General features: G+C 28.8%; 1 protein-coding gene across 2 annotated transcripts; it reads left to right on the top strand.

Moving 5' to 3' along the window:
• Positions 1–416: 416 nt before the first annotated feature.
• Positions 417–11583, top strand: LOC119669271 (protein yippee-like CG15309). Of its 2 annotated transcripts, none has more exons than XM_038079098.1 (3): positions 417–779; positions 10214–10838; positions 10906–11583. In XM_038079098.1, the coding sequence occupies exon 3, from the start codon at positions 11014–11016 to the stop codon at positions 11356–11358; it is 345 nt and encodes a 114-aa protein (XP_037935026.1). In that variant the 5' UTR covers positions 417–779; positions 10214–10838; positions 10906–11013; the 3' UTR covers positions 11359–11583. The 2 variants fall into 2 exon arrangements, with proteins under 2 accessions (XP_037935026.1, XP_037935027.1); XM_038079099.1 differs by lacking the exon at positions 417–779 and adding an exon at positions 8991–9059.
• Positions 11584–12783: the final 1200 nt, after the last annotated feature.

The raw sequence follows: 12783 nt of genomic DNA, 5'->3' as shown, positions 1-12783 counted from the left end.
GAAGTTTCCTCATTGCTGTGGAAATTTTCTCCTTTCATTTCTTAGAGTTGGTTTAGTCGGTTCAAGTCTCACACGGTAGCTTTCGATGCTTCCACCTACTGCAAAAAAAACATTAATTATTTAATTACAATAAAAAATTACAATAAAATTTGATTTTTTTTAATTTTTTTGCTCTAATATGTTATCTCTAATGTATATCTAATATAAATACAGAAACAAAATCTTACAACGCCTTGAAAATAAATATCAAGTCCGCTCTTGTATAAAAAAAACATTGCCTTGCCTTTTGCGTTGGTAAGCTGTCAATGTGATTTAATTTCTTACTACTGTTTTAATTAGTTCTTTGCACTGCTGTTCATTAATTGTGTGTTACACAAACTTCTCTGCATTTATTATGGTATTGTGTTGTGTTGTTGTTGCGTATTTGTTGTGTATTTGTTGTGTATTTGTTGTTGTTTCTGCTTAACAAACTCTGTTAGGAATAGTTTTCAGCCAGTTTGTTCTGTTTTTGCATTGCGTGTTTACTTATTGCCATTTTCTTCCTTGCTGATTCGTATTAACTGTTATTCAGTGGGTTTTTTTACTCGAATTCATGAGCATTTGCTTGTGTGGTTGTGTGTGTAGGAACTGCTGTTGCTGATTTGCCAGTATATATCGTTTCACCGTCATCGTCACTGTCATTCCCAGCACAGCTGAGCAAGATGAAAACAGTTGTCGTTGAGTTGTTCTTGAGTGTGGTTGTGTAAAATCAGTTAAGCTTAATATTTGCAAATAAGTTGGTAAGTTCTTGTGTAAAATGTTGTCTATATTACTATCGCATAATATTACATATTAATTAGAAAATATTTGTGTTCATTGCGTTTTGTATTTAATGTTGTTGTTGTACTTTTTTTTTATTTCTGCAAATGTTTTGTTTCAAAACTATAATAATTTTGTTGCAAAAATTATTTGTGCGTCTTTGTTGTCGCCGCCGCTGCCACCGCTGCGACCGCTGCCACCGCCCACCGCAATACACGGTCAAAGACTTATCATGATATTGTCTTTGGTGCTTTCTTTACTCACCATTGTTTTGCTTTTCTTTTATTTTGACTGTTGATTCTGACTTTTTCCAGCTATTTTATTAGTTCAACGAACTTATTTGATAATTGGCGGTGTTCTTGTTTGTGTGTATATGTGTGTGTGTGGTGATGCTGCTGCTGCTGCTTTAATCTTTTGCGCTTTCCTGTATAAAAAAATTGTTATTGCATTTTTATTCGTTTTGTGTGGCGGCGTTTGTTCTCTTTTTAGTACTTCAGCGCACAGCTGTTATTTTGCATAATTTCTGTTTGTTGTTGTTTATTTGTTTTTGTTTATTTTCGTGTAAGTTGCATTTATTTTTGGCTTATTTAATTTGGCAATAATTTAATTTGTTTATTGCTGCACACATATTTTTATTTTTTTTTTCGTTATGTGCAGCTAATTTTGCATAAATTTTTTTTCTGTTTTTAACGTTTTGTTAGTATGAAAATATTCTCTTATATGTCTGTCATATGACAAAATCAAAATGAAAATTATTTTCTGCCATATCCATCAAGAATATTAAATGTGCTGTATATATAAATTATATATTCATTTTATTTTATCATATATTATTCATACCAATTGTGTTTTCATTATCTCTTCATTTGTTTACGTACATAAATTATCCTCTTGCAAAATGTAACGCTTTTGCACTCAAAGTTGCCTTTGTTGTCTTCAACAACAAAAAAAAAAAAAAAAAACTGCATTTCCCTTTCCTTCTGTAATGTTAATTTTATGTACACAATTTTCGTATGTTACACACCTATACATATATATAATATATATGCACATGTGTATACATATTTTAGTATATTATTTCTTTGTTATAAATTATCATATCTATCCGTCCTTCACTTTATAAGTCTGTCCGTCGTGGTGTAACTGCTCTTAATGTTGCTGTTGTTGTTGCTGCTGCTGCTGCTTTTGTTGTTGTTTTTGTTTTTGCTGTTGCAATTTTACAATCCCCAATTTTTTCTTTTTTGTTTTGTTTTGTTTCGTTTGCAGTTTGTTTTTTGTTTGCTGTGCTGTTGCGCTTCTTTGTTTACACTTTTTCTAGTGGTTCTCATATGTTTACACATTTGGTTTTCTTTTTATCTCTGCGTCTGCAGCTGTTTTTTTAGACACTCCAAAGTTGTTTCTTTTCTCGTCTCGTCACGTTTCTTCTATGAAATGCATTGGATTTATCTCTTTTTTTTTGCTGATTAAGCAAACAAGTTTTGTTTTTGTTTTTATTTTTTTTTTTTTTTGAGTTTATTCATTTTTCTCTGAAAATTCTGAAAGACGAAACGATCTCAAAATATAAATATAAAATCATTTACCTTCATGTACGTACATAAGTGCATGTATAATTTATTAAAAAAAGGTTTTCTATTTAAATTGATATATAAAACTTAAATTAGTAAAATTTATATTGAAAATAATATCAATGAAATAAAAGACAATAATGAGGTTTTTCGAACAGTAGTGAACTACAACAACAAAAATTCAGTTCATATTATTTTAATTGATTTAATTAATTTTTTTAACCATACAGCTGTTTCAAGTATTGCCAAATATCCATCAGTGGTCTTGGAAATAATTCTTGTATTTATTTATTCGTATGTAATTTTTTTTTGAGACTGCAAGTACCAGAAATCGAACTCGTGCCCTGCCAATTTTGAAGCACAGAGTCAGCGCTTCTTAACCAACTGACCGAAAGCCGTACTTGGCTTTTATGTTTGCATATTTTTCTGGAGTTTTGTTTCTTTGCTGTGAAAGTTTTATTAACAAATTTACTTGCTGTGTTTATATTAGAACGAAAGACATTAATAAAAAACAAACTCCCTCTAATGATCATTAGGGAAATTTAAAGGATAAAATAAAATGATAAAATAATAGGCAAATTTGTTTTTGTGGAATTACAATGTTAACAAATTAACGAATACTCGATAAATCTCATAACTGTTTCGGTTGTCAAAAATATAATCAATTGCTTTGACAGTTTTATTTAACTCCTAAAAAGAACAACGTCTTCCATGTGCAGCATGAACTTTCCGAGCTCAATTGAGATCAGGATATTTAGATCATGTGCTAAACATTTGCTTGTTACGCATAAATGTAACAATTACGAATATGTGCCCTAACTGTACCTCTATCCCCCATGTTGTCGTCTATCTGTTTTCCTGCTCCAACATAAACACAAACTTAGGCCTAAACTTAAATGCAATACAACTTCTTTTGCTTTCGATTCTTATTAAGGCTTATAGGTCTATTACACATTTCCACTGCAGCTAAAACTACTTAGGTTAATCAAATTAAGATTGGGTCGTTTCCATTGGCATAATCTGATTTATGCATGCGAAATAGCTTGTTTGTTTACATTTTACAAATGTACATATAAAACATATGGCATTTTCCAATTTCCAATTGAATTTGACATTTTTCGCCTTAAAACCGTTATTTATTTATAACGAGCTAATTTATATGAAAACTTTTTGTATAATAAATTATATTCATTAGCGGTCTTAATGAGCAAAACTGTTATTACTTTATTTTTAAGTAGGCTAAGTTGATGCTAAACCAAATGGGAGTTTTTTTGGGATTTTTTGCACTGCACACATTTAGCCATTGATCAACACGTATCGACACATCACTACATTATCGGCTCAACTTAGAATTTCCCTCATTTAGAACGCAACTTAGCCTAACTCGCACACGTCCTTAGTAAGTTATATTTAGTAAGCAATGGATACATTATATTAGAGTACTTTGTTTTACTTAGAATTTAAATATGTTAAAATATTGTAATGGATGTAACCTTGTATTTAATCTCATGTATCCAGTCACTGAAAATACTACAATATTGACATCTATTTCGCGATGTATATTTTACTTCATATTACAATGTAGATCTTCTAAATCTGTAATCTGCTATGTTAACATTATTTATTTGCAGTTTTGAAAGCATATAGTATGTTATTTTCATTAAATTATAATATTGACTTTCAATTACTGGTTCTACGTGTATTTTATGTATTATTGTTCGTCATCGTACTTGGGCATAATTGATATACCTATGTTGGTTTCTAGATATTAATTACATGTAATTTTAATTTTGTCAAAATTAAGCTTATTTCAGTATCCATTATTGGAGCGGAAAGTAGAATAATTTCTAAATACTGATGAAAATCCTCAGAGCTCTACATAAGCAAGAGCGTGTTTAATATATTATATATAATTTATGATGTGCATTATATAATCAGAAATTTGAGTAATTGCTTGAAAAATATATTTTTAATGTTTAGGACGTGTGCGAGTTAGGCTAAGTTGCGTTCTAAATGAGGGAAATTCTAAGTTGTGCCGATAAAGAAGTGATGTGTCGATACGTGTTCATAAATGGCTAAATGTATACAGTGCAAAAAATCCCAAAAAATCTACCATTTGGTTTAGTATCAATTTAGCCTAACTCTCACACGTCCTTAATCATTAGTACAAGCAATGTAAAAACATTATTTTCGATTTTGATGGTGTGTAGTGTGTGTATAATATAATTTTTTACATTTTATAATGTTATATGATGTAATGAAAATATACTATAAGATTAATTTGCGAAGCAATTAGTTGGTTTTATCAACTATGTTCCGTAATTGCGGTTTTCTTGCGATTATTCTTCGTGTATATAATTATTCATTCATTAGCTGATCCAATATTTTTATATATACTTTAAACTTTTATAACTTTTAAAGCGCTTTAGTTTTCAAGTTCAGTAGAAAATGTTTTATAAAATTATTGATAAATATTTTACTATGTAAATTATTGATAAATATATCTACTATGTATTATTTTATACAAACTTAAGACACCTATTATAGATTTTAATTTTTATAGATTAATATTTGCCAAAAAGGATATCGTTTGAGTTATTGTAATAAGATATTATCAAGTCTGATATCATTAGAAATGTATTATTGACTTCAGTTTCTAGAATAATCAATAAAAATGCGTTAATATTGAATATTCTGCACAATAAAGTTAAATTAAAAGCCTATATATATAATATCGGATATCAGCTTGAAATATTTAATCAATATTTGTATTTAAATATTTGTAGTATTCAAATGCTAACGAAAAACAAAGCGTTAATACATAAAGTAATAGTCTTTTTAAATGAAAATAGAACGAAGATATAATATAATAATAATACTAATCCCAAGTATTTATTTTAACGATAAATTAAACTTTCGAAAAATCAAACTTCTCCTAAATCAAAATTTCAATAAATCAAACATCCGACGCATAAATTCAAGGAAAAATCAGAGGGTAAAGATTTACTATAACATAAGTGCTGTAAAAATAAATTTATCTTCAGGTCCTTTATTATTTTTTTAAGTTTGATGTCGACTAGGTTTCACGTAATACCAGACATTGTGTTCCATTATTCCTCAAATCTTCTTCTCATCTTCATTGCCTTAAATGGTTCGAATTCGACTTTGTTCGACTTCAACTTTGTTCGACTTCGACTTTGTTCGACTTCGACTTTGTTCGACTTCTGTTATGGTGTTTTCATTAATATCTAACTCAGTTGATATCTGGAGATAACGGATTTGAAGTTTTAAAGTCCGGTATATTAACTACGTTTTAACGTGTTTAGGTCTATGTTTTTTAATCGCTGTACTACTATAGTTGTTTGATAGGCCTAACTTTTGCATTTTATCATCAATATTGCCTTTCAAAATAATCGAATTAATTTTGTGTGTTAGTGGATCCGTATAAATTAACGATAATACCACTTTAAAGTTTCATATTATAACAGATCTCTCACAGTATTTATGGTTTTATAACAGACTATTGTAGCTCAGAAGGGAGAAGTGAACATCACTCGTGAACATCGTACTTTTGCCTCCGATTTTACGTGGAACTTTTTAATCTAAGATATTTTTATGGAGTGCTTTTCTGCTGCTATGGGGACTAAATGATATTCATGACGTTTGTACAATATTTTTTGCACTTGCACTACAATTTTTAATTAATCTCAGAGTAATTGCTAACCGCACGGGACGGTACGAAGATCTTAGATCAGTCATTAAAAAATCACGAAGCTTTTGAGAAATACACAAATTAGTCAGTGAGATGGGTGGGATTTTGCAGAAACCCCTCAGCCATCATAGAGTAAAAGTGCCCAGATGCGCTAAGTCGGAAAATACTCAACATAAGTAACTTTTACTTTCTTGATCATACTTCTAACTTCAATCTTACTTAAACCCTTTGGTCCTTAGTATATTTTTGACGATGACTTTATTTGTTTTTCTTTTAGGGATTATATTAATGAATTTATCAATTTCGCGAAAGCTTTTTCTCTTCTATATAAATTTTCACGTTACAAGATTTAAAATAACCTAACTTATTATTGTATGATAGTGATAAGGAGGAATTTATTGTAGGTACATTTTTTAATAATAATAAAATTATATCGATCTATTTATTTTGAAATATTTCACTTCCATTGCTAGACACTTTAATTATTAAAGTGTATTATGATTTAGGATTCTTCTGCCATTTCTCCGTTATGAGTTTAAATCCGTTTACGTAGTAGACATCTACTTCGGTACTTTTATTCCGTTTTTTGTGTTATCTTATGAGTATCACGGAAGGTCAATCGTGTCTGTCCTCCTATATTGCATTTTAAATTAGTTGTGTTTTGCTATATAATATTTTTTGTAATATAATTTATTTTTAAATGTTTAAAGCTTTGTTTTATTATATTAAGACTATGTTAGTAATTTATTTTATGTTTTTGTTTATCGGTTTTTAAGAGTTTCTTTTCTTTTAAATATAAAAAAGATATTACCTTGTGATTTTTTTTCGAATATGAAACTGTTTAACTTTGGATAATCTGAACTTAAGTCCACACTCTATGGATATGTTTATATAGAGATTTCTTCAGAAATATTTTGTGAAAGTGCTTTTTCTTTTATTTACATACTTTTAATGATTTATTGTTGTAATGACCAAAATTTTTAATACTAATTTTGTTTTTAAATTAGACTAAAGTATCCTGAAGATGACTATAGAATATACTCGAATGAAATGTTTTTTTTTTCTAAAAGTGTGTTATTTGACAACTGTTCAATGAGTGCGATTTAAAAACATAATTTATTTACTTTTTTAATTGCTTCCGTTTTTTTTAAGTGCTGACAGCTATATCTCTATATCTCCTTTTCTTCTCCCAGTACTGCTTAATCTGTTTTCGCATTTTATTTTATTTATCGCTTCAAGTAACATACTGTTCAATACTTTTTCCTAATTTTAAGTGCAGTAAGTTGATGCTTTATCTATTGTTTAATGTATGTGTTGAATTAAGAACTGGCTGCTAGATGAGTTATTCCTATATATACGGTCACACAATAAGTCAAAAGGCCTAAGTACATCCCATAGTGATCGCGATATAACTTAACCTAACCTAAGAACTGGCTGAGGGTGTGTTTTTTATAATTAAATTTATGAAAGTATAGTTACCTGAGAAATTATGTTGTAATTATCTTATTATAAAAGATTTTTAATGCTTCTATTGCATCAAAACATAAAAATATTTACAAGTAAGTCCACTTTGTTACTTCGAATTAAGCTAAATCATAATCGATCTTCGAAAATATTTGCTTTTCTTAATCTGTAGACTTTTTTGGATTTTTTTGTTTGGTGGTTTTATTAACATAGTCTCTATATAATTTATTGGATTTTCCATTATCAATTGTCTTTGGAACACTATTAGTCCTTATATACTTTTTTGGACAGTTAGATCGGGGCTATCCTATCCAATTTGAAACATTGACTTGCATATTTGTCCTGTCAAAAAATAGAAATAGTTTTTATTTAACTTTGAGTAAATATTATAATCATTTTTAATTTTCTCTTCATTCTGTGAAATTTTTAAAGTTTTATAATTAATAATGTAGGGTCAAGTTTTTATTATTAACCCATTTATTTCATATTTAAATTTTACTTAAGCTGAAAATATTTAATAATTTAAACAGTAAAATATATTTAATAACACAGCTCAATCTTCAATCATTCTTCTAATAGTTCACTAATAAATAAGCGTTTTTATTAATGCTCAATTAATTTCAACTTGAATCTTTTCTTTAATTAGATTTTATTTTATGTGTCATAATACAGCAGTTTGATCTATATTCTCGTTATTGAAATATAGTTAATATATGATATTTTATTCATTATTCATTTTATATTAAAAAGTTTCTTTTATGGCTCAAAAAATTTTTTTATATATATCATTTAAAAAAATAAATAGTTTTAGTTAGATCCATCTTATCTTATCTGTTATGTTGAGCCTTTACCGAATTAGTGCATCTGGGCACTTTTATTTTATGATGGTTGGTGGGTTTCTGCAGAGTCCCACCCATCTCACTGACTAATTTGAGTATTCCTCATAATCTTCGTTATTATTCAATGATTTATCTAAGATCTGCGTACCGCCCCGTGCGGTTAGTGATTACTATGAGATTAGATAGTGCTAAGTAGGGCAGCCTGTCGGTTTTCGCATATAGCTTCTTCTCCTCATTAAAATATAGTTAACAACACGGTTAACATATCTATAGCTCTGTTATAAATACTGAAGGAGAACAGTTCTTTTTACAAGTACATCTATATAGACGTGGGTCTTTTCTTTTATATCTCAAAAAATTTTTATTTTATTTATTTATATATTTATAATACATTTAAAAAAATCTATGTTCTCTAATACCGATCTTCTCATCATTGAAATATATTTCATAACATATCTATTTTAACTTAGATTGTTTATTTTTAAAAGCTTAAAATATTGTATTCTATTTTTTTTCTCATGTAAAATTTAAACATATATTATCTTCATCTATTCTCTCATTATTAAAATAGAATTAACTACACAAGTAAATTATTTATTAAGTTCTGGAATAAATAGTGAAGGTTCTAAATTTTCATTACAGGTTGATATTTTCCAATGTGGATCTTGTCTTTTGTTAAACGTAAAATTTTTTATTTTTATTTCTACATTATGTGATTCCTTTAACACAATGGGCCTATAGGCCTTAGTGGTTCCCTTGGTATCGCCGGTATAACCTATTTTATATAGTGATTATATATTTATATTATTTTTATAATATTTATAAAGTTATCTCTATACGTTTTTACAAAACTCAAATTTAGTTAACATGGGTAAAACATCTATAACTCTCTGGTAATTCTTGGTGATTCGAAATTTTTATTATTATTTATATCTATTTCAATTTGGATAATTTTTTCTTGTAAAACGTATAATATTTTTTTTATATCATTTGTAATTATGAGACAATTCTTATCTGGTTCCATCTGCTCATCATTTAAATGCAGTTATCTTTATACAAACAGTTTTTATATTTTCACTCTCGTGCGGTTTAGAACAAAAGTATAATACTTTTAGATAATACTGGCTGGTATATCACCCACCTGCTTATCTCTATTTATTTTTGTCATTAGTCACAAAATTATTTTTAAGTTATATCTTTATCAATAATGTACCTATATGAGTCTACAAAAATAAATGAAAAAATCTGCTTACAAAGCTTCTATACTGGAATGGAATGTATATTTGTTTTGTAATAACTATATATGTTAAGATATATTTCAAAATATATATGAAATATAAAGTCGAAGGTTTAGAGTTGCTCAGAAGACCTAATGTTGTCTGTGTCATGATAAATAAAAAAATGCTGAAGTTTCATAAAAATTTTGACAAAAACAACTAAACAAACAGATTTTGAATGGGTTTGTTTTCATTCATAAAACAATAAATGATACGGTGCTGACCTGACCCTCTCCACTTCGTCAGCATTTAATAATATTTTTAGTGAAACATCATCTGGTTATTTCAATAAGAAATAACCGATTTGTTTATGTAGAATTGTGTGTTGGTTGTTAATGGCCGGCCAACCGAGATCGGTCGGCTGTTTTCTCTGCTTTGTAATTAGACTGCAACAAATGTTTTGCTAATATTTTACTTATAAATATGAAAATGCCTTTCTAATAATGCAACTATTTCTGTATAAAATATAAAATATTTTTTGTTTTTTTTTTTTACAATTTTTATTTTTAATACACTTTAAATAATTTGGCGTTGTTGTTGTTTGTCTGTGCATTGCAGGAAATCTGAAAATTCAGCTCTGGAAAAATAGTGCAGACAATTTGGTTTTGGCTTCGGTTTGATTTTGTTGTCCGGCAGGAGTTTGTATGTATACACAGTGGTGCTGGCACTGGTACTGGCATACTCAGACGCCGTCGTCGCGCACAGCCTAATTGGAATCGAATCAACGTTGCGGGAGGTGCTATACACCGGTGCGGGAACACAATCGGTTTTGGTAGTAGTGCTAATGCAGTCAGCAAAAACAGACTGAAAAAGTAAACCTTATCAGAGTGAAGAGATAAAAATACAAATTATATTATTGAAAAAACAACAAACGCCGCACCAAACCATACCAGCAACGGGCAGAAAACAGACAGAAAAATAATAATAAATCAGCAGCAAAGCAACTGTATTGTCAGTCTGAAAGAATTCGAAAATATCAGAAGTACTACGGAGCTATAGTCACAAGCCAACGGCGACGAGGCGCAGTCAGTCGTTTGTGTTGCATGCAAAGTGAAGTGAGCGATATTGCGGAGTCTACAGAAACTAATCCAGCAAGAGTTTTGATAAAAAAAAAAGTGTAATAAGTTTTTGTACACGAATCTTAATCGAATACTCATAGAGAAATATATATATATATATAATAGTAAGTGCAATTAAAATATATTTTCAATAATAAAAATAAAAATAAAAATTTATTTTATATATTTTAGATTAATAAACAGCAATCTATAACAACCAGCTTACATATAAACACGCCACTATAAAACAATTCAACGGTTTATAATACGATATATAAAGGAAAAAGCCAAAACGAAAAAATGGTGAAAACATTTCAAGCCTATTTACCGTCCACCAATCGGACTTATTCATGTGTTCACTGTCGAGCTCATCTCGCATCTCACGAAGAACTTATCTCGAAGTCATTTCAAGGCAGTCAAGGACCTGCGTATCTCTTTAATTCCGTCGTCAATGTAGCCTGCGGTCAGACGGTAGAACGCGTACTGCTAACTGGTCTGCATGCTGTGGCCGATATCTATTGTGAATGCTGCAAAACACCGTTAGGCTGGAAGTATGAGCACGCCTACGAGTCCAGTCAGAAGTATAAAGAGGGCAAATATATCATAGAATTGGCTCATATGATTAAGGAGAATGGTTGGGATTGAGCGTCAGTGCATATATAGGCTTAAATAATAAAAAAATTTATTATATATATATATATATCAAAACAAATCAACCACAACAACATTTAACACAAAAACTCAAAATTCTACTCATGAGGTATGTAGCAGAAGAGGAGTGTGTGTGCGCGATGACGAATAATGAATTGGAGCGTTTCGAGGTTGTACGTTTGAAGCTTCGTATCGTTGACGTAGTAACGTTAAGTTTCGGTAAACAAAATAAAAATTTAATAATTTACAAGAAAATTATGCATATTCCTCTACCAAAAATAGACAAAAAACAAATTTAAAACAAATAAACAATAAGCAAAACGCAAAAGTATACACATTCATAAAAGCAAATATGCCACATATATAGCTGTGCATATATCTAAATCAAATATTAGTAAAACAGCTATCGCCTAATTTTCAAAGTAAAGTGTTTTTATCTTTTTTACGTTAAAAGTTAAAAGTTGTTAAATTTTTTAAGATTAAATGTTAAAAATTACTTTTAATATTTGTGTGTCGGACCAAACGAAAACGTTAATTGCAAATGCAAATGCAACGCCAACGAAAGCTAATGCTACGGTAGCTTAACTCAGCTTTTGCAGTAACTCTGCTGCAGTATCTTTGCAGTACTTTCGCTCTCAATCTGCTGCTGTATGCCGTATGCCGTATGCTGTATGCTGTATGCTGAATATATCTACACTTGGAAATTACACTTCAATACTTAAGTCCACAATTTTGTACTTTCTGAGACTCAAAATACTCTTCTTTCTTCTTAAGTTCTAAAAATTTTGCTACGAAATAAGACTACTTAAGGCTTCAACAACTGTTTCGCTCTAATTGTTAGTATAAATTACAAAAACAAAAATAAAAGTATATCAATTAATATGTAAGAGAAAAAAAAATTAGAAACTTGAATTAATTTTTAATTTTAATTACATTGTACTTTTAGTTAATTATATACAATTTAAACATTAAGTCTTGTATGTTCATGAACACTTCAAACTCTTTAAAATATGCTCTCATTCATTTCCTATCAAAAAGAAAAACAATAATATTTTTATTAATTAGTTTGAAATAGAAAAATTTATAATTAATTTATATTAGTAATAATTAAATAATTTTCTTTCAATTTTTTTTCTCAAATTAATGAAAGACAAAAACAAAGATGTATGTGCGATAACGTTTTAATGTAAACAAGCGATTAGTTAAAACAAATTTAAATCTTAATTAATTATTGTATTGTATTCATAATTAAAAGTAATTATTAAATAATAAGTAATTAGTGTTAGAAGTCTTTTGCAGCCTGTATTTGTTGAAGTTAAGCAAATTGTTTAGGAAAGAGTAATTTGAAAGTATATACTACTTATACATATATGAATATGTTTGAGATTGATGTGAATATATTTTTATAAAAATTAAAAA

The sequence above is a fragment of the Teleopsis dalmanni genome, chromosome 1 (genome assembly GCF_002237135.1).
Source record: "Teleopsis dalmanni isolate 2A chromosome 1, ASM223713v2, whole genome shotgun sequence".
NCBI lineage: Eukaryota > Metazoa > Arthropoda > Insecta > Diptera > Diopsidae > Teleopsis > Teleopsis dalmanni.
The sequence above is the reverse complement of the archived record's forward strand: the minus strand, read 5'-3'. Positions and strand labels throughout refer to the sequence as shown.